General features: G+C 42.4%; 1 protein-coding gene across 3 annotated transcripts in view; it reads left to right on the forward strand.

Annotated features, from left to right (window-relative positions):
* cdh13 (cadherin 13, H-cadherin (heart)) overlaps positions 1-22,599 on the forward strand; it is a 493,352-nt gene that overhangs the window by 256,393 nt on the left and 214,360 nt on the right. For all 3 annotated transcript variants that reach the window (XM_029757800.1, XM_029757798.1, XM_029757799.1), the window contains one exon: positions 10,414-10,558. In XM_029757800.1, the coding sequence (XP_029613660.1) occupies positions 10,414-10,558 (145 nt within the window). The remainder of the gene's footprint in view (positions 1-10,413; positions 10,559-22,599) is intronic.

Raw genomic sequence — 22,599 nt, forward strand, 5'->3', positions numbered from 1 at the left:
AACTGTCAGATATTATAACATTATATATTATATTATAAGATCTGATCTATTATCTTCTTGTTTTAATGATGTGTTATTACCTCGCGTCCAGTCTCATTCCAAACGTCGTAAATTGTTTGTTATCTGCACGAACCCAGTCTTCAGTAAGTCAACCATACATCAATTGTCTTAAAATAATTTCTTTACTAAACTAAGTAATTCACCGAAAGCATACAAAACAGTAGGTATCGTTACAAAGCAATGATAAAGGAATGTTCCCTAGTGGGCTAAACCAGCATGGCGGCTTGTTAAACAAACAAGGGGGGTGGGGGCAGCGGAGAAGACACTACAGCGTTGATAAATATTAACAATTGATATGCTAATCTTTTGCACATGAACGCTCACTCATTCGGAAACAATTGCAATCAATATATATATTTACGCTCAGTGTGTCATCGTGATCTTTGTTGGAGAGTTTCGTCCTCTCTCTCTCTCTTGGTTAGAATGGATCTTTCAAAGCGACATTCATTAATGTTGTTATAGAATGGATGTTTCGTCGGTCTTCGCGTTCAATGACACCGAATTTCTAGCTGCAGACTAGTAATTAATATCAAAGACTTGTTATTATTCTGTCGGTATCGATAGTCTAAAAGTTTAACCACGTGGTATGGTTAAAGTTCAGTATAGGAATGCATGGTCAAACCTTGGCTCTCTCTCGCTCGGTAAGCTGGTCCAAAGAAAGTAATTCTGGGTGGGGCTTATATACTGAACGTAGAAAAGGCTGTCACATGACACCTTGTCCTGTCTGTGTCCCTGGGGGCGTGCCGATGACTTAGTTAAGCTTTGAACAGACATACAATTCTCTCACATTAACATAAGTACATAGCATCTCAACATATTCCAAATAGCTTTATCCTTATTCATACATTTTATACAACCATTAGATGTAAGTCTCATCGCTGAGACTAGTATATAAACCTTAGTATGGTAATATGGCCATATTGTCTCTAATGAGTTTCACAAAATTGTACCAAGCGGACCAGTTCGTAGCTGAATTCTTCACCGATCTTTTATACCTTCTCCAGAACATAAATGTCGTTTGGTTCCCCCATCCGGTGAGTTGGAAGAATTCCTTTGTCTCTCTATGAAACCCCTCTCTCTCCATACTGTGGCCATGAGGCAGGACATTCTCCTTTGGAAATGATGGCTGCCTTCACACAGCCTTGTGTCAGAAGTATAGAGGTCGGGGGATGGTGCATAGAAAAGGCCTGGTGCAGAGGGAGGGGGGTTTAACTGTGCTCGCTGTACCCAAAGAGGGCAACGTCATGACAGTGGCCACCTAATCATCCCCAGTTTACAATTGGCTCATTCCTCTCCCCTGTAACTATTCCTCAGGTTGTTGTTGTGAATGAGAATGTGTTCTCAGTCAACTTACCTGGTAAAATAAGGGTTAAAAAAAGTGTGTAGCAGCCTTTAACTGTGAGAGTAAGTACACTTGACAGAGTGTAAACAGCTGTCAGATATTTGGAAAAAGGGAATAGCTGAAAACAACAGCTACAAGGTAAATGATGTCATTTAGCTGAGGTGTGTTGGCTGCCACTGAGCGACTGCCAAATCAAAGGTGTTTTAAGGGGCAGGTGACGTTTGAAAGGTTGTTACAGACATACGGTATTCACAGGCCAGTGTTTGAATTCGGGCTTATGTAAGACGCTTCCTTTGTCTCCCATGCAGATGACGGCTCTGTTGATGTGATACATTCTCCAATGATCAGACGTAAGGTGCCTCGATCACAGCTAATGTTATCTTAGTCACTCAGACACGGCGTGCTGTGAGGTGCGTATGTCAGGGAGACTTTCAATAGGAAATCCCTGTCTCTGAAAGAAACCGTTTGTGTCCCTAAATATCCCTAAATGAATGTGTTATCTAATTTAGCTCTTACCCTGTTTTCCAGCTTCTTTGTGTGTGTGTGTGTGTGTGTGTGTGTGTGCAACTGTGAGCATGTGGGACTGTGTGTGGGTGTGGGTATGCATGTGGGAATGCGTGTGTGTGTGTGTGTGTGTGTGTGCTTGTCAGGATTAGTCTATGTGTTTGCTTGTTATAATTTTTTCCCGGTACTGGTACACCCTATATATAGCTCTACTCCTGTGTTACTATTTTTCTTTTTATTATTATTTATTAACTCAACATCGTTGGACAGGTGTATAACATCGAGCACACAGCCATGCAATCTCCATACACAAATATTGGCAGTACAATGGCCTTACTGAAGAGCTCAGTGATTTTCAACGTGGCACCATTATAGGATGCCACCTTTCCAACAAGTCAGTTCGTCAAATTTCTGCCCTGCTAGAGCTGCCCCAGTCTACTGCAAGTACTGTTGTTGTGACGTGGAAACGTCTAGGAGCAACAACGATTCAGCCACAAAGTGGTAGGCCACACAAGCTCACAGATCGTGATTGTCGAGTGCTGAAGCGTGTAGCGCTTAAAAAACGTCTGTCCTCGGTTGCAACCCTCACTACCGAGTTCCAAACTGCCTCTGGAAGCAACGTCAGCACAAGAACTGTTCATCGGGAACTTCATGAAATGGGTTTCCATGTCCGAGCAGACGCACACAAGCCGAAGAGCACCAATGCCAAGCTTCTGCTAGAGTGGTGTCAAGCTAGCTGCCTTTGAACTCTGGAGCAACATCAGTGCCCGACCTCATTAATGCTCTTGAGGCTGAATGGAAGCAAGTCCCTGCAGCAATGTTCCAACACCTAGTGGAAAGCCTTCCCAGAAGAGTGTAATCTGTTATGGCAGCAAAGGAGGGACCAACTCCATATTAATGCTCATGATTTTGGAATACGATGTTCGACGAGCAGGTGTCCACATACTTTTGGTCATGTAGTGTATATCCTATATGTTTTTATGTTTGTTGCCTGTGTGTTTGCGTGGGACATGGTTTGCTGGAGAAGATGAGATTGTGAGTTTTCTCGTGTGAGCACCATTAGTTGAGAGTCAGCAGTTTCGCTGATGAAGACAGAGGTAGAGGAAATGGACCCTCATAAATACCCTGCTACTGTACTGTAGTCTGTCTGTGTGCTGCTGCTTCCTCACCGACTACACCGCCGAGGAGTAAGACGAGCAGTTGATGATCTATAGGGCCATTAGGCCTCTAACCCCTAACTCTCTCACTTTACTTGCATCTCTGTCATTACTACCATTATGCCTTGTTCTCTGGGCCTGGGGCCCACCATTGGAGATAGGGAGAAAGAGGGAGAGAGGATGACCTGTGTGATAGAGAGGGGGAGTGGTGTCATGCATTACTGATAGTGAGGGGAGCAGGAGCAGCTAATATGCTAGATAAGAGAGGAGTAGAGCACCCGACACCACTCTCTGTGATGGATACCTTTGGTCTGGTCTTTCTGGGGAATTATCCTGTTAGCTGTTCCTATTGGACAGCAGAGAGGAGGAAGGGGCATTCATTTTACTTATTGTGTGATAGGTGATGTTAGAATGACACCCACGATGTTATGTTTGAGAGCGGCTCCTTATGTTCATCTGTTGAAATGACACTGATCCAGTCTGTAATGAAACACTTTCAAGGTACCGGTGTGTGATCTTATATCTTAAGGGCGGAGTGCAATGAGCATAATGAGTAGCTCTCCATGTAAACTTTTACTCTGAGTCAGGTTGGGAAAAATGAACTTCTTATTTCAGCGTTGAAGTGGACGACCCATTTAAGATGTTAAATCGCTTGGTCGACGGGTGGATTTTAATCCTCAGGCACATTGACCACATTTACATGCCCACCAATATCCCGTTGTTATTCGGGATACTCAAGTATTCCGTTTTTGAGTCGACGCATATAAACGTCATATCCTGTTTAAAATAACCCGAAAAAGCTTGGATCCCGGTTATGAGAAACGTGATTGGGACGTGCTGATCTTAGATGGGATACTGTGGCATGTACATTTACATTTTACATTTAAGTCATTTAGCAGACACTCTAATCCAGAGCAACTTACAAATTAAACATCTTATCCCATTTACTGTTGTTTTTGCGATCTGCACAAGCTCAGTTTCGCATATCATGGGTGTTGTGTGATAATGTTTTCATCTGATTGTCAAACAAATACCTTAAATAGTAGGCTATACCTGCACAGTTGGACCATAACAATTCCATCATGTATTTTGCTAATACACCGTAACCTACTGGCTTAGGCTACTTTCATCGCTAATTTAGATACGTTTCTGCTTATAATTTAGGCCATATTATAATTTTTTTGGTAGGCCATTTGTTTGTCAACTATAGTTTGATACATGCAGCTTCTCTTCTGTCATAAATTGTTGCCCCAGAAGACTAAATAAAGTAATGCTCACCAGAATAACACTTTACATTGATAGAATGAATGCATTAGTAATCTAGTTAACACCAGTGAAGTTGTCTGTTTAGTTTAGGGACCTGCGAGAAAATGCAATAATTCCAAAACAGTAGAAAGATTGTTTTAAGCAAATGAAAGCTGAGAAAACGATGGAACGCGGTTCTAGTAAGACTTCAGTTCGTCTTGGGTACATATTTTATGTGATTGAAATACTCTGCTTGCATAACAGTGTCAAAGATAACATTCACATTTTTTCAAGAGACACTGAATGAAAGAAATCATATTTCTCCACCCCTGTTCCCGAGTCAAAATGTATATTTCTTGTATAATTTTATTGCAAAAATGTAATATTATATGAGGCTATATGTGAGAGGTTATAGGCCTACAGTCGGTGTCCATATTTCAGTTACTATTCCATTTAACCCATGTGAACTTAAATTAGGAATATTCTGTTTATTATGGTTACAGGGATACTCGTGAGCGAGATATCAAAAGTTTATGTAAACAGTTTATCCAGAATAAGACCTTAAGCGGGATATAAGCTACTCTCCGTAATACTGTATGCATGTAAAAGTGGTCCCTGACTAAGAAGAGTCTTGGGCTCACACTCTGACTCTGAGTATTAAAATCAGCTTGTTTGTGTCAGATGTTGGGATTTGTTTGTTTCGCCTGTGCTCTGCTAAGCCGGAGAGATCCCCCCGGTGAGGGGATGCCAGGCCGGGCCCATACTGCACCGTTAGGAGCTGTTGAATACATGAATAAGTGATACAGGCCTGTAGAGGGTCTTGAGGGGGGAGGGGTTAGGGAGCAGTATGTTAGCGTCTCAGTGGCTGCACCTCTTCTGGATGGCCAATGAAGCTCCACCCTCAGCATAGCCACTTTTACACAGAGAGAGGGAGGGGGTGAGAGAGAGAGAGAGAGCGAGAGAGAGCGAGATACTGACTAATGAGAAGCCAGGAATGGCAGAGGAAGCCAGGAGGAGCACCACAGCACTGAGGGCTTACGTACAGTCTGTCTCCAGGAGCTCCAGGGGTCTCATTTATACATGTTGGGTATGCACAAAATATGCCACAGAACATGCTTGTGCCAGTTGTCACCTAAAAATTGGCATTTTTAAAACTAAACATGACGTGAGAATATATGCTTGTCCTCCCGCAAACTTTAGACCATGCGTAAGCACAGTTTCTAGTGGTTGAAGAATTGCATTGCATGAAGGCAAAGTAGCCTGGTAGCCGTGTAGCCTTGTGCAAATGGTGAATATATGATGACGTATTCATAACCAAAAAGTATATATTTCTGATTATTTTTTAATTTCCATGATCATTGCATAATAAATTCCTCACCTTTTCTGAGTGATGGTTTCGTGCAAAATAGTCAATAGGCCTACAACAAGTTAGGATAGGCTACCGTTCGTCCCATCTCTCATTTAACTGGACCCACTTCACAGTAGTAAATAGATAAGCTTCTGGTGTTTAAAGTATTTTGCTCAATGCGATCCAAAGTTTAACAGTAGAACAGCAGTTCACCTTTTCCATTGACGTTTGTAGGCTTCGTCTGAATACTGTAATGTCACATTTCTCGAGTAGACAATGTTTCATTTATAAATGTAATACATATATCATAAACATTGTACCTTTTCTGGCCATGATGACTTCATGTTCCCCAAGTAGCCATACAACAAATGACCATGCATATCCCCAATTTAAATGATCCTATTAGATAGGCTATTATGATTTCAAGTTTTTGCTCTATGCATCGGAAAGGAAGCGTAGTTTATAACAAGCTACAGTAAAATTTTACAGGTGAACAGACAGTTGATATGTTGCATTGGAGTGTGTAGGCTACCACTGTAAGTAGGCCTATTGTAGTTCAAACATTTTTCAGAGAAGACAATGTTTCAGAATTCATGGGCAATGCAGCACATTTAGGTTTGGGAGAAAGTCAATGCAAAACATTATTGAATTCAAACGATCTGTTTACAGGTCCACAACAGTTTGCAATTGTTTTTGTGTTTCAGAAACGGTCCGATACAGCAAATGTCACTGCAAAAAAAACTACTTCTGCCAACACCTCCAAAGACATTTGATCAAGTTCGCCATTGATATTTCCTTTAGATATACTGTCTTGGCCTAATTCCAATACTACCAAAGTATACAGCCAATAATGCCGTTATTGTCACCATAAAAGGTGAATGATGGGCGTTAATTCAGGCAGAGTTTTAGTTCATGCTCGTTCACACATGCACAGTTTGACGACAGGTCTGATTTATAATGGGAAATGTGTATGTACTGTATGGTAACTTCAACAGTGAAGAGGCGACCCCGGGATGCTGGCCTACTAGGCAGAGTTGCAAAGAAAAAGCCATATCTCAGACTGGCCAATAAAAATAAAAGATTATCAAATCAAATTTATTTATATAGCCCTTCTTACATCAGCTGATATCTCAAAGTGCTGTAGAGAAACCCAGCCTAAAACCCCAAACAGCAAGCAATGCAGGTGTAGAAGCACGGTGGCTAGGAAAAACTCCCTAGAATGGCCAAAACCTAGGAAGAAACCTAGAGAGGAACCAGGCTATGAGGGGTGGCCAGTCCTCTTCTGGCTGTGCTGGGTGGAGATTATAACAGAACATGGCCAAGATGTTCAAATGTTCATAAATGACCAGCATGGTCAAATAATAATAATCACAGTAATTGTCGAGGGTGCAACAGGTCAGCACCTCAGGAGTAAATGTCAGTTGGCTTTTCATAGCCGATCATTGAGAGTATCTCTACTGCTCCTGCTGTCTCTAGAGAGTTGAAAACAGCAGGTCTGGGACAGGTAGCACGTCCGGTGAACAGGTCAGGGTTCCATAGCCGCAGGCAGAACAGTTGAAACTGGAGCAGCAGCACGGCCAGGTGGACTGGGGACAGCAAGGAGTCATCATGCCAGGTAGTCCTGAGGCATGGTCCTAGGGCTCAGGTCCCCCGAGAGAGAGAAAGAAAGAAAGAAAGAAAGAAAGAGAGAAAGAGAGAATTAGAGAGAGCATACTTAAATTCACACAGGACACTGGAGAAATACTCCAGATATAACAGATGGGCAGTCTGACACATAAACTACTGCAGCATAAATATTGGAGGCTGAGACAGGAGGGGTCAGGAGACACTTGGCCCCATCCGACGATACCTCCGGACAGGGCCAAACAGGCAGGATATAACCCCACCCACTTTGCCAAAGCACAGCCCCCACACCACTAGAGGGATACCTTCAACCACCAACTTACCATCCTGAGACAAGGCCAAGTATAGCCCACAAAGATTTCCGCCAGGGCACAACCCAAGGGGGGGCGCCAACCCAGACAGGAAGACCACGTCAGTGACTCAACCCACTCAAGTGACGCACCCCTCCTAGGGACGGCATGGAAGAGCACCAGTAAGCCAGTGACTCGGCCCCTGTAATCGGGTTAGAGGTAGAGAATCCCAGTGGAGAGAGGGGAACCGGCTAGGCAGAGACAGCAAGGGCGGTTCGTTGCTCCAGTGCCTTTCCGTTCACCTTCACACTCCTGGGCCAGACTACACTCAATCATAGGACCTACTGAAGAGATGAGTCTTCAATAAAGACTTAAAGGTTGAGACCGAGTCTGCGTCTCTCACATGGGTAGGCAGACCGTTCCATAAAACGGAGCTCTATAGGAGAAAGCCCTTCCTCCAGCTGTTTGCTTAGACATTCTAGGGACAATTAGGAGGCCTGAATCTTGTGACCGTAGTGTACGTGTAGGTATGTACGGCAGGACCAAATTGGAAAGATAGGTAGGAGCAAGCCCATGTAATCCTTTGTAGGTTAGCAGATTAAGATGGGCAAAATAACACAGACACTGGACATAAATATGGCTTTTTCTTTGCAAATCTGCCTAGAAGGCCAGCATCCCGGAGTCGCCTCTTCACTGTTGATTTTGAGACTTGTGTTTTGCGGGTACTATTTTAATGTTTCTCAAACTAGACACTCTAATGTACTGGTCCTCTTGCTCAGTTGTGTACCGGGGCCTCCCACTACTCTTTCTATTCTGGTTAGAGCCAGTTCACGCTGTTCTGTGAAGGGAGTAGTACACAGCGTTGAACGAGATCTTCAGTTTCTCTGCAGTATCTCGCATGGAATAGCCTTCATTTCTCAGAACAAGAATAGACTGATGAGTTTCAGAAGAAAGTTATTTGTTTCTGGCCATTTTGAGCCTGTAATCGAACCCACAAATGCTGATGCTCCAGATACTCAACTAGTCTAAAGATGGCCAGTTCTATTGCTTCTTTAATCAGAACAACAGTTTTCAGCTGTGCTAACATCATTAAAAAAGGGTTTTCTAATGATCAATTAGCCTTTTAAAATGATACATTTAGATTAGTTAACACAACGTGCCATTGGAACCCAGGAGTGATGGTTGCTGATAATGGGCCTCTGTACGCCTATGTAGATATTCCATTAACAATAGTAATTTACTACAATAGTCATTTACAACATTAACAATGTCTACACTGTATTTCTGATCAATTTGATGTTATTTTTATGTGCTTTTCTTTAAAAACAAGGACATTTCTAAGTGACCCCAAACTTTTGAATGGTAGTGTAGGTGTTCCTTTTGTCCTGGTGGGAAAGGGCAGTGTGTAGTGCAATAGAGATTGCATCGTCTGTGGATCTGTTCGGGCAGTATGCAAATTGAGGTGGGTCTTGGGTTTCTGGGATAATGGTGTTGATGTGAGCCATGACCAGCCTTTCAAAGCACTTCATGTCTACAGACATGAGTGCTATGGGTTGGTAGTCATTTAGGCAGGTTACCTTCATGTTCTTGGGCACAGGCACTATGGTGGTCTGCTTAAAACATGTTGGCATTACAGACTCGGACAGGGAGAGGTTGAAAATGTCAGTGAAGACACCTGCCAGTTGGTCAGCGCATGCTCGCAGTACACGTCCTGACACGTCCTGGTAATCCGTCTGGTCCCGCAGCCTTGTGAATGTTGACCTGTTTAAAGGTCTTACTCACATTGGCCGCAGAGAGTGTGATCACACAGAGGATAGAGAGAGTTTTGTTGTCGTTGAGAACGGAATATATATATTTTTTAAATAACATTCTTAGAAGGTTCTTTCAACGTTACTTATGTTTTTTTGTGTTTTTTTTAATGGAAAGTTTTCTTAATGTTCTGAGAACATGAGGAAACACCCGTAGGAAACGTTATGCTGAAGTACTGAAATTCCCACAGAAGAAACATATCTCAGAACGCTATCTTCTACCTGGGTATCCTGTACCATTGCCAGAACACTGTGGCAAGGTTGTAGGCAAAATAACCATAGGACAACCATGCTATCATCAAGCTCTAAGAAACATATGGTTCTCAGAATGTTATGTGCTAGCTGGAAAGTGGGTTTGAACTGCTTCCTGTGGTTTGAAGCTTTGCAGGACCTCTTCATATCTGAGGGCAGGCCTAATGTGTGCTCTCATTGTGTCTGCTCCTCAGTAACATGGCAGAGCAGCACAGGTCACTAACACCAGATCCATCTGCTCAAGTCAGGAAAAGGAACTAGCTAGCACTCGTTTCTCCTGCTGGTTGGGAGATTAAAATGACGGGCGTTAACTTTTATCACTGTCCATCTATTCATAAAATGATAGTCTCTGCTGCTGTAGTGTTGGGAAAGAGAGAGAGAACAGAGACAAATGAGTAGTACTCGATTGGTGCGACTCGCCACTCTTTACATAGAGTTTACAGTTCTTTTAAGAATGGTGAAATATTGTAGTTACTGTTTTATGTGTGTGTGTGTGTGTGTGTGTGTGTGTGTTTGTGTTTGTGTTTGTGTGTGTGCCAAGTGTGTGTGTGTGTGCCGAGTCCGCGGATAAGTACATAAACTACTCTTGTTCATACAATATAGACTCGTTTTTGATTGAATTGCGCTTTTTTCGATACATTTATCTCTCAAGCGTGTAACAGACAATCAGGTATTCTATGCTTTCACTAGTCTAAATGAATGTCATTCTGTATAAACCTTTCCATACCAGGTGTATAACTGAACTCCTGTCCTGACCTTTGACCCTTGTGTGTCCTGTCTGCAGCTGGAGGTGTCTGTGACAGACCTGAGTGGGAAGCTGGTGGAGGGTCCTGTAGCCCTGCTGGTGGACGTCAATGACCAGAATGACAACAGGCCCATCTTCAAGGAGACCCGCTACGCTGGGGAGGTGCTGGAGGGCTCACCTACAGGTAGGTGGCAGTGCTCTCTCTGCTTCTCTATGGCAATGTTGACCAGGGTCGTATTAATCAGTGCAAAAATTTGCTAAACATTTTGCAATGGAGAACGAAATGAAGCATTTATGATTGAACAAGTTCAGGGAATCAGTCCACGTTTTGGGTAATTTGCTTAATTTTAGTTCCTAGTGAAGATGACCACGGTTAAGGGGAAGCTGGTATGAAGATAGTGATGCAGTGTCATCATCAGCCTAGTGCCACTGTCAGCTGTGATCGTTCTTTGACCCGACTTCATATTGCTGCATTAATGGTGGTCTGATGTCTGAGACGAGCTCAAAGCAGCTGAGAGGACAAAAAAGGGGAAGAAAAAGGCAGGAGTAATTATGGTGTCTTATTGATTATTTGTGTTCCGTACTTAAGAACAGAATTGACTGTATCTTCAATTTTGAAAGACATCCACCAAGAGTGAACTTTGAAAAACATTCATCAAGAATCTCTGAAAAAAACATGTTTTCCCCCCATTAATTGTCAGACAATGTGACCATAAAATGGTGAGCATCATCATTTGAGCTTTCATTCCTTTTTTTCATTTTACGGGACTATTGTTGTTGTGTGTATGTTGTTTAATGACTCACACAGGAAGCAGACCATTTGGAGAGTGGATGACATCTCCTTTCTCCTCTCCTCTTCTGTGTGCTGCAGAAATAAATAAAAAGTCAGGAAAACTGAGCAGAGCCTTTGGAGGTCTGAACTTTTTCCTCTGTTCTCCAGCTGGCGCTGCTGCTCTGCTATCCCCGGCTCTGGTCCCTTGTCCTCATTCGCTCCTCAACCTCTCTGGGCTGGTTACTGTGACAACCTCAAACACTTTTGGCTTACATCAGTCACAGAAGACCTCACTCTCCTGTGCGTGTGTGTTAGTGGGTGTGTACGCACGTCTGTATTAGTGTGTGAGAGAGAAAGAGAAAGAAAGACAGAGACAGTGAGTTTGCACAACACGAAAGGGTAATGAGACAGAGCAGAGATGATATCAGGACCTAACTCTGTAAAGAGCTGACTTGTGCTCATATCATTAGCACACAAACAAATATACTGTACGTAACACTCAGTAGCAGCTGTAGCAGCAGCAGATAAGGCTGAAAAGTCATCAGGCAAGAGACATTAATCACACAGTCAGTAGAGTAACACAGTGTTATTCCCCATGGTGACAATAGTCTTCAACTGCAGTGTTTGGCTGTATGGATCTTTACAGCTAGGCTAATGAAAGCATAATGATGTGCTAGCTATCACTGGGGCTATAAAACAGTAGGCAGAGGGCTTTTGGTTGCACATAGAACTAATATTGTGAACCAAAGCAGGTTTTTCTAATAGCCAAAGGGCCAAATGATGGAATTACTTTAGAGTTCCCTGTAGCTCTTTGTAAAGTTATGGCTTAAACCCTCGCAGCGAATTGGGTGGGATTCAGGAATATGACAAATACCCAGCAGGCTAGGTTTTATTGGGTTATGGAGGTTTAGGCCAAAATACAGATGAATCATCTTAGTTTAAGTCTGAATTCGTTTACGGAGACAAGTTAACTCAAGGTTTCGCAAACTCAGCTGCATTCACTTTTCAGAACTCATTTTCTGCCTAGTTTGGATTCAATTTTTATCTACAAAGTACATTCAGGTCCTCCCGTGACTCGGTTTAATAAGATGGATGCTGATTTGTTTTATTTACAATTATATGTTTCATAGACGCTCTGGTCTTGATTTAATTTCACTATGTCTTCATCTGACATCTCTTTGGAGCAGTTGCCATGGTAAATCAAATTGAAATGAGGGATAGGACTGATGATGTACAGAGGAGTCACTTCACTGCTGCACTGCTCATGGTTGGTGTGGGGGGGATACATTTTCTGTCCATCAAACACAGTGCCAGCAGAATGTAATGAGATACATTTTGTGGCATTTGCCCCTGCTCCTGAGAGGCGGCACCAGGCAAGGTGGCCACATAAAAAATACTACTGTTTTCCATAGAATACTATAGTACTTACTATAGACTTCTGTAGTAAACCGTAGTATACTGTAGAAAAATATACTACACACTGTAGTATCCCTCAATCATCTGTAGAACTTAGTATAGAATTTTGTAGTATACTGTTGAATACTATGGTAAATACTACAGTATTATCCACAAAACCCTACAGTCCACAAAAACAATTTTTTTAAACTTTAGTAAATACTACAGTATTTGTATATACCCTGCCAATTCCCCTTCCCCATAACCCAATTTGTGCCACCCGTAAGTGAGAAACTTACATGCCAAGTATAGACCATATATTGTGTTCCCTACAGGTTATAGAAAAGAGCAGAAGCTCTGAACTCTCCATTCAGAATCCAGTCCTAGCTACCTACTTACCTATCTAACTACCTGCCTACAGGTAATGGAAAATAGTGTTTCTCCAGTTAAAAAAACAGAAACACTTTAGTAAATATGACAGTAATGTCCCCAAAAACACTACAGTAAATACTACAGTATACTACGATTTGCTAAAATACTACAGTAAATACTACAGTATACTTTACTGCAGTCTGCAAAAACACTAGAGTAAATACTACAGAATACTGTAGTATTTTATAGTATACTACAGTAAATACCAAATACTAAAGTCCGCAAAAAAACACTACAGTGAATGCTACAGTAAAGTCTGCAAAAATACTACAGTGAATACTAAAGTATTCCCACTATATTATACACTACAGTTTTTTTTCATGTGGGTGCACAGTTGCAGTGTAGCTGTCTATGTGGGAGGGGTGGACGGGGGTGGGTGGGAGATGAGGTTACAGGGATCAGTCCCATATTTATGCCCTCTGCCAATACCTTCCTAATCAGGAACTCAGCATTTGTCCCCTGACCCCTGCCTCATTAATCACAGAGGTGGACGGGTCTTGGACCCCCTGTCTGTCCTGGCCTGTCAGTAATATGGCGCCTGGACCACACGCCACCAGGGTTAACCCTAACTCTCCCATACTTTACATTCATGTAAAACACTGCCTATACATGAGTGCATATGTGTGTTTTTCTTATGTGTGTGTGATTTGGATAACAATGTGTGAGCACCAATCATGTTTCTGTGCTTTGCCTTATTTTATTTACCTCACCCTTTAACCTGCATTTGTTCTGCAATATTCCACTCCATTTTGCTTCAAGAATAACTTAACTATACCATAGAAGCATCATTTCCCTAAACAAGCCCTCTAAACTACCATGGAAATTATGCAAATTGGATTTGTGTGTATTTTACTGTATGGATTTGAGAATTCAGTATGGTGGTCTGTGTAGCAGTGTGTGGTGGCAGTGTGGTGTGTTTGTCTCTGTTGTGGGGGACTGCAGACATCAGGGGAGGCTGCACGGGACAATGTCACACTGTTTCTGACATTTCTGTGCAAACTGAGCAACCCTGGGCCCATCTCTCCTGGCAAGCGTTTCTCCGCATTCTGTTTACTTACCCACTCCTTTTCTGTTTATTTTTTACAATTTTTCTCTCTATCTTAAACCTCTCTCTCTGCTATACATGCCCCAAGGCTGTACTCTCTCAATTTCTTCTCCTTTACCCTAAGCGCCCCCTCTTTTTTGACAGCCTTGGAATAGTTGGTCTGCATTGCTACAACTCCTTGGCATAGCCCTATGCATTTACATCTTCATCTTCTGTATGGAATCAAAGGCACATCTCTATTTGTCTATTTGCATTCAGAATTCAGTGTTAGGGGTGTTTTTCTATATCAAATCTTATCATATAAAATGTTATTAGTCACATGCGCTGAATACAACAAGTGTAGACCTTACAGTGAAATGTTTACTTACGAGCCCCTAACCAACAATGCAGTTTAATTTAAAAAATGCGGATAAGAATAGGAAATTAAAGTAACTAAAGAGCAGCAGTAAAATAACAATAGCAAGACTATATACGGGGGGTACCGGTACAGAGCCAATGTGCGGGGGCACCGGTTAGTTGAGGTAATATGTACATGTAGGTACAGTTACAGTGGCTTTCGAAAGTATTCACCCCACTTGGCATTTTTACTATTTTGTTGCCTTGAAACCTGGAAGTAAAATGGATGTTTGGGGGGTTTGTATCATTTGATTTACATAACATGCCTACCACTTTGAAGATGCAAAATATTTTTTATTGTGAAACAAACAAGAAATAAGACCAAAAAACTGAAAACTTGAGCATGCATAACTATTCCCCCCCCCCCCCAAAGTCAATACTTTGTAGAGCCACCTTTTGCAGCAATTACAGCTGCAAGTCTCTTGGGGTATGTCTCTATAAGCTTGGCACATCTAGTCTTTAGGATTTTTGCCAATTCTTTAAGGCAAAACTGTTCCAGCTCCTTCAAGTTGGATGGGTTCCGCTGGTGTACAGCAATCTTTAAGTCATACCACAGATTCTCAATTGGATTTAGGTCTGGGCTTTGACTAGGCCATTCCAAGACATTTAAATGTTTCCCCTTAAACCACTCAAGTGTTGCTTTAGCAGTATGCTTAGGGTCATTGCTGGAAGGTGAACCTCCGTCCCAGTCTCAAATCTCTGGAAGACTGAAAAAGATTTCCCTCAAGAATTTCCCTGTATTTAGCCCCATCCATCATTCCTTCAATTCTGACCAGTTTCCCAGTCCCTGCCGATGAAAAACATCCCCACAGCATGATGCTGCCACCACCATGCTTCACTGTGGGGATGGTGCTCTTGGGGTAATGAGAGGTGTTGGGTTTGAGCCAGACATAGTGTTTTCCTTGATGGGCAAAAAGTTCAATTTTAGTCTCATCTGACCAGAGTACCTTCTTCCATATGTTTGGGGAGTCTCCCACATGCCTTTTAGCAAACACCAATGTGTTTGCTTATTTTTTTTTCTTTAAGCAATGGCTTTTTTTCTGGACACTTTACCGTAAATCCCAGCTCTGGAGTGTATGGCTTAAAGTGGTCCTATGGACACATACTCCAATCTCCGCTGTGAAGCTTTGCAGCTCCTTCTGGGTTATCTTTGGTCTCTTTGTTGCCTCTCTGTTTAATGCCCTCCTTGTCTGGTCTGTGTGTTTTGGTGGGTGGTCCTCTCTTGGCAGGTTTGTTGTGGTGCCATATTATTTTCATTATTTAATAATGGATTTAATGGTGCTCCGTGGGATGTTCAAAGTTTCTGATATTTTTTTATAACCCAACCCTGATCTGTACTTCTCCACAACTTTGTCCCTGACCTGTTTGGAGAGCTCCTTGGTCTTCATGTTGCCGCTTGCTTGGTGGTGTTGCAGACTCTGGGGCCTTTCAGAACATGTGTATATATACTGAGATCATGTGACAGATCATGTGACACCTAGATTGCACACTGGTGGACTTTATTTAACTAATTATGTGACTTCTGAAGGTAATTTGTTGCACAAGATCTTATTATTATTTCATAACATTTTTTGAAGGAAAAAAGGAAACCGCACACTGTTCTTGATAGTATCACTGATATTTAATAAGCTTACGTATCGGCCTCACGGCCTTCGTCAGAGCTTTTGTGAATTTTCTAAAACAGCACCTCTATGTAGACCTAGCCCCACCCACATCGGTTCCACGTATGGAAAGGAGTTGGAGGCAAAGGAAAAATAAATAAGTGCTACCAAACATAACAATATGTATTTCACAAATATAACAAAAGTGTATAGACAAGACGCACCGAACACGTCCATAAAATCACAACAAGGACATAGCAAGTTTTCATTAATCATTGGGTACATCATGTGGAAAAAACAAAGTGATCTTAAATAGGAGCATATTTTAATTCACAACATAACATGCATAGGCATTTCATCATTAAGTCCTTTAGGAAATAATGTCTGGAGGGTGAAAATCCAAAAACATTCTCTTTTGCTGAGAGTATTATTAATATCACCTCCCCTGTCTGATATCTTGACTTTCTCTATACCACAAAATCTAAAGGTAGAAATGTCATGCTTTAGGTCATTAAAGTGTACTGCGACTGGATAATCCCTGTCGTTTCTCCTGATTGAACTTTTATGTTCACTAATTCTCTGTTTGAGAGAGCGGGAGGTTTTACCGACATAGCAGAGCCCACATGGACATTTAATAATGTAAATAACATGGGTGGTGGTACACGTGATGATATCGTTAATTTGAAACCGTTTTCCTGTGTGGGGGTGGCAGAAATATTCACATTTCATCATATTGTTGCACTGAGCGCATCCTCTGCATTTATAGCTACCGTTTGGTAGAGGGCGTAAAAGAGCCTGGCTGATTTTCTTTCGTGGCTGGCAGTTGGCATGAACCAATTTATCGCGTAAATTGCGACCTCTCCTAAACACAATGAGTGGTGGATTTTTAAATTCAGCCGGCAAAGCTGGATCCGATGATAGAATATGCCAGTGTTTCTTAACCACACCTCCCACTTTACGCGAATTCAAAGTATATGTGGTTGTGAACATAACGGAGTGTTCTTTTGCTTTAGCAGGTCTTTTTTGTAACAATTCATCTCGTGTTTTTCCCAATGCCAAATGAAGAGCTTCATCCACACATTGTGGCGAATAGCCTCTTCTTAGAAACCTAGTGCGCATCTCCGCTGCTTTTTCTAGATAATCATCATTGGAGTAGCATATACGGCGCAGTCTGAAAAACTGGCTTCTTGGAAGTCCTCTTTTTAATGGCTCAGGATGGAAGCTGTCCCCCTGTAGTAGAGTATTTCTGTCTGTTGTTACAGCCATAGACGACGCGATCAACCAGTCCATTGGGAAATACAGAGACTCCCTACAAGCAACAAAGATCAAGAAATATCAGCGTGACACAGAGGATTACCAGCTTAACCAGGTGTATGCATGGGAAGGCCCAAGGACAGGAGCACGGAGAGGCCGACGTAGGGACGCACCACAGATTGAGGGACGCAGATACGCAGCAGCAGGAAGACATGGAAATGGGGACACAGAGGCATCCACCGAGAGCGAATTCCCTACAGACAGTGACTCCAGCTACCATGGCACACAGCCGGTTTTTCTAGCCCGGAAGCAACACAAGGCTCTAGGAAAGAAAAGAAACGATGCAGGAGAGGCAAGCGGTCGAAGAGGAGACCAGGATCACAGGCCGTGGACACGGAGCTACAGCAGGACGCGGTAATTAACCTCTCCAAAAAAGACCTTACTGACGCTCAAGTCTCAGTCTTATCTAGGGGTCTCTCTTTTGTACCTACATGTACAGATAAACCATTTGATACAAAAGTAGATCTGTTCAAATTCTTCCGTAAGATTAAACTTAAGCATGTGTTTTCACAAAACACTGCTTCGGGCCAAGAAACACATCAACGAACTGGCACACATTTTAAGCCCAAAAGCAAATTCTGTCCCATAGTCAACAACTCTTCGATTAATACCTATTGTAGGTTAGTCGAACAAGAAGCCATGTCAGTATATACGAGACAAACAAACCACATTCAGAAAAATCTCACTAGAACAGAAGAACAGGCACTGAATGAATTAATGAAAGATTCTTCGTTGGTTATTAAACCTGCAGATAAGGGGGGTGCTGTGGTTGTTTTAGACTATGAAAAATATAAAGAAGAAATTCAGAGACAACTCAGTAATGAACGTTTCTATAGAAAACTAAGTGTTGATCCCACACAGGTGTTCCTAAGGGATATAGGCTCTAGTTTGGAGCAAGCCCTATTAAACCACCTTATCTCAAAACCTGAATATGAATATCTTTGCTGTAAATGTGCTATACGTCCATGCCTTTACATTTTACCGAAATTACACAAACCTAAAACACAACAAGGCAATTATCCAGGCAGACCAGTGGTTGCAGGAATAGGCTCAATGCTAGAGCCATTGTTGAACTTTATAGATGCTTTTATTAAAACTCATGTGCAAGCATTGCCATCCTATGTAAAAGACTCTATAGACTTCATAAACAAGATCTCACCAATAACGGGTTTGAAAGAAGACTGTATTCTGGTCACATTAGATGTCGAGAGTCTATACACCAGCAGGGGGCTGGCAGCACTAGCTCACTATTTGGGAGACAGAGATACTAATGAATATCCACCAACAAACTTCATTTTAGAGCTGGCAAAATATGTTTTGAAGTATAACTATTTTAGGTTTGATGATGAATACTACCTCCAAACGAATGGAACGGCGATGGGTTCCACATTCGCTCCGAGCTATGCTAACCTTTATGTGGGTCTATTTGAAGAACGTTTTGTCAATAACAAAAACGAAAATCCATTTTTGAATAAAATCCTGAAGTGGTATCGATATATTGACGACATTTTTTGCATATGGGAAGGAACTGAACAAGAGTTGTCAGGTTTTATGTCACTACTCAATGACATTGACCCCAATCTCAAATTCACCATTGAAAGTGACACTCAACGCGTTCATTACCTCGATATGTGGATTGAGAAATCAAATGGAACCCTGTTTACAACTCTGTATCGAAAAGAAACAGACAGAAATACTCTACTACAGGGGGACAGCTTCCATCCTGAGCCATTAAAAAGAGGACTTCCAAGAAGCCAGTTTTTCAGACTGCGCCGTATATGCTACTCCAATGATGATTATCTAGAAAAAGCAGCGGAGATGCGCACTAGGTTTCTAAGAAGAGGCTATTCGCCACAATGTGTGGATGAAGCTCTTCATTTGGCATTGGGAAAAACACGAGATGAATTGTTACAAAAAAGACCTGCTAAAGCAAAAGAACACTCCGTTATGTTCACAACCACATATACTTTGAATTCGCGTAAAGTGGGAGGTGTGGTTAAGAAACACTGGCATATTCTATCATCGGATCCAGCTTTGCCGGCTGAATTTAAAAATCCACCACTCATTGTGTTTAGGAGAGGTCGCGATTTACGCGATAAATTGGTTCATGCCAACTGCCAGCCACGAAAGAAAATCAGCCAGGCTCTTTTACGCCCTCTACCAAATGGTAGCTATAAATGCAGAGGATGCGCTCAGTGCAACAATATGATGAAATGTGAATATTTCTGCCACCCCCACACAGGAAAACGGTTTCAAATTAACGATATCATCACGTGTACCACCACCCATGTTATTTACATTATTAAATGTCCATGTGGGCTCTGCTATGTCGGTAAAACCTCCCGCTCTCTCAAACAGAGAATTAGTGAACATAAAAGTTCAATCAGGAGAAACGACAGGGATTATCCAGTCGCAGTACACTTTAATGACCTAAAGCATGACATTTCTACCTTTAGATTTTGTGGTATAGAGAAAGTCAAGATATCAGACAGGGGAGGGGATATTAATAATACTCTCAGCAAAAGAGAATGTTTTTGGATTTTCACCCTCCAGACATTATTTCCTAAAGGACTTAATGATGAAATGCCTATGCATGTTATGTTGTGAATTAAATTATGCTCCTATTTAAGATCACTTTGTTTTTTCCACATGATGTACCCAATGATTAATGAAAACTTGCTATGTCCTTGTTGTGATTTTATGGACGTGTTCGGTGCGTCTTGTCTATACACTTTTGTTATATTTGTGAAATACATATTGTTATGTTTGGTAGCACTTATTTATTTTTCCTTTGCCTCCAACTCCTTTCCATACGTGGAACCGATGTGGGTGGGGCTAGGTCTACATAGAGGTGCTGTTTTAGAAAATTCACAAAAGCTCTGACGAAGGCCGTGAGGCCGATACGTAAGCTTATTAAATATCAGTGATACTATCAAGAACAGTGTGCGGTTTCCTTTTTTCCTTCATCCTGTTTCAACTGTTGCCATGCACCTGCAACAAGACTGCTCAGATGTGCGAGTGCCTTTTTGAATTTTGTAATAACATTTTTTGAAACAAGGTTTTTTTTTCACTTCACCAATTTGGACAATTTTGGGTATGTCCATTACATGAAATCCAAATAAAAATCTATTTAAATTACAGGTTGTAACGCAACAAAATAGGGGGGGGGGCAATGCAAATAGTCTGGGTAGCCATTTGATTAGATGTTAATTAAGGACTCTTATGGCTTGGGGGTAGAAGCTGTTTTGGACTTAGACTTGGCGATCCGGTACCATTTGCTGTGCAGTAGCAGAGAGAACAGTCTATGACTAGGGTGGCTGGAGTCTTTGACAATTTTTAGGGCCTTTTTCTGACACTGCCTGGTATAGAGGTCCTGGATGGTAGGAAGCTTGGCCCCAGTGATGTCCTGGGCCGTTCACACTACCCTCTGTAGTGCCTTGCGGTCGGAGGCCGAGCAGTTGCCATACCAGGCAGTGTTGCAACCAGTCAGGATCCTCTCTATGGTGCAGCTGTAGAACCTTTTGATGATCTGAGGACCCATGCCAAATCTTTTCAGTTTCCTGAGGGGGGAATAGGTTTTGTTGTGCCCTCTTCACGACTGTTTTGGTGTGCTTGGACCATGTTAGTTTGTTGGTGATGTGGACACCAAGGAACTTGAAGCTCTCAACCTGCTCCACTACAGCCCCGTTGATGAGAATGGGGGCGTGCTCGGTCCTCTTTTTCCTGTAGTCCACAATCATTTCCTTAGTCTTGGTTACGTTGAGGGATAGGTTGTTGTCCTGGCACCACCCGGCCAGGTCTCTGACCTCCTCCCTATAGGCTCTCTCGTCGTTGTCGGTGATCAGGCTGTTTTGTCATTGACAAACTTAATGATGGTGTTGGAGTCGTGCCTGGCCGCGCAGTCATGAGTGAACAGGGAGTACAGGAGGGGACTGAGCACGCACCCCTGAGGGGCCTCTGTGTTGAGGATCAGCGTGGCGGATGTGTTGTAACCTAACCTCAGCTCAGCTCTCAGGCCATGTTTGTGTTTTGTCTGCTAAGTATTTTTTTAAATCCCTCTCATGTAGTATTTGAACATGACGCAGCATAAATGAACATATTCCATATAACTGGGGTTCTGCTAGTGTTACCATCTAATTTGTCTCTATCAGAAGTAATTAGGGTCGGGGCTCCCACTGTGAGAGTGGATGTGAAGGACGCCTCTGCATTCCTCTCGTCTCTACAGCTTTGACCAGACTGAAAAGACTTATGTCATAAACATAGGGATACAAACACACACACATGGACACAAACACACACAGAGATAGAGAGAGAAGAAAGAAAGAAAAATAAAGGAAGAGAGAGAGAGACAGTGAGAGAAAGAGAGAGAGACACACACACAAACACACTCACTTACACAAATAAATGGTCAGGGCAAAGCTCTTGTGTACACTTGTGCTCCATCCACTAACATTTCATCATCTAACAGCATAACATACCATCCATTACAAACCATTCATTGACACTCCATGCAATGATGCTAAATCAAATAGCACTATCTCATTATCCAATTAACTCCCATGTGAGGATACTCTGGAGTGTCCAGATATGCTCTTCTTAATGACCCCTTGTCCAGACTTATCCACAGTCACGCTGGGTTCGATGTTTAACTGATCTCTCTACTGCAGCCTAATCGGTGCAGCCCAACTTCCTCCCCTGTAGTTCACCATCTGACTGAGACATTTCTGCGTCTCCTGCCTGTCACAACTGAACACGGAGCAGAAGAGCTGAGAGACTGCAGGGGTGTTGGGTCATCAGGCTCAGAAAATAAAAGGCAAACAAAATCAATACCTAATTGCCAAGACAGGCCCCCATGGAGGACTAGGGAGGCCAGAGCACAGATTGATCCAGGAGAGAAAATGATTGGGCCGAGGGTGACACTAATGCTGGCAGGTAATTTGTAATATAATGGTGGCTTGTCTGTACCATTAGGATTTCCTCACACAGTCGTCTGGGTCTCTCACAGCACAGACCCACTACTGTTCACAACTCCGGGAGCGTTTCAATCCCACAATGCCTAATTATCTGTCCTTCAAGCCAAGCAGCCACCCAGCAAATTAATGTCTGTGGTATCAGTGGAGCCAGTGTGTTTAGGACTGTCATCTCTTAAGGTTCAGACACACTGGTAGGATTGTCAAACGTCTGCCTGCCGACAACACTTAGCACGTCTGAACGGAGTGTCACACAGCAGAGACCAGCCTTAAAATACTCCAAACCATAAGGTGGCAGTA

This window comes from Salmo trutta, chromosome 7 (genome assembly GCF_901001165.1).
Source record: "Salmo trutta chromosome 7, fSalTru1.1, whole genome shotgun sequence".
Taxonomy (NCBI): domain Eukaryota; kingdom Metazoa; phylum Chordata; class Actinopteri; order Salmoniformes; family Salmonidae; genus Salmo; species Salmo trutta.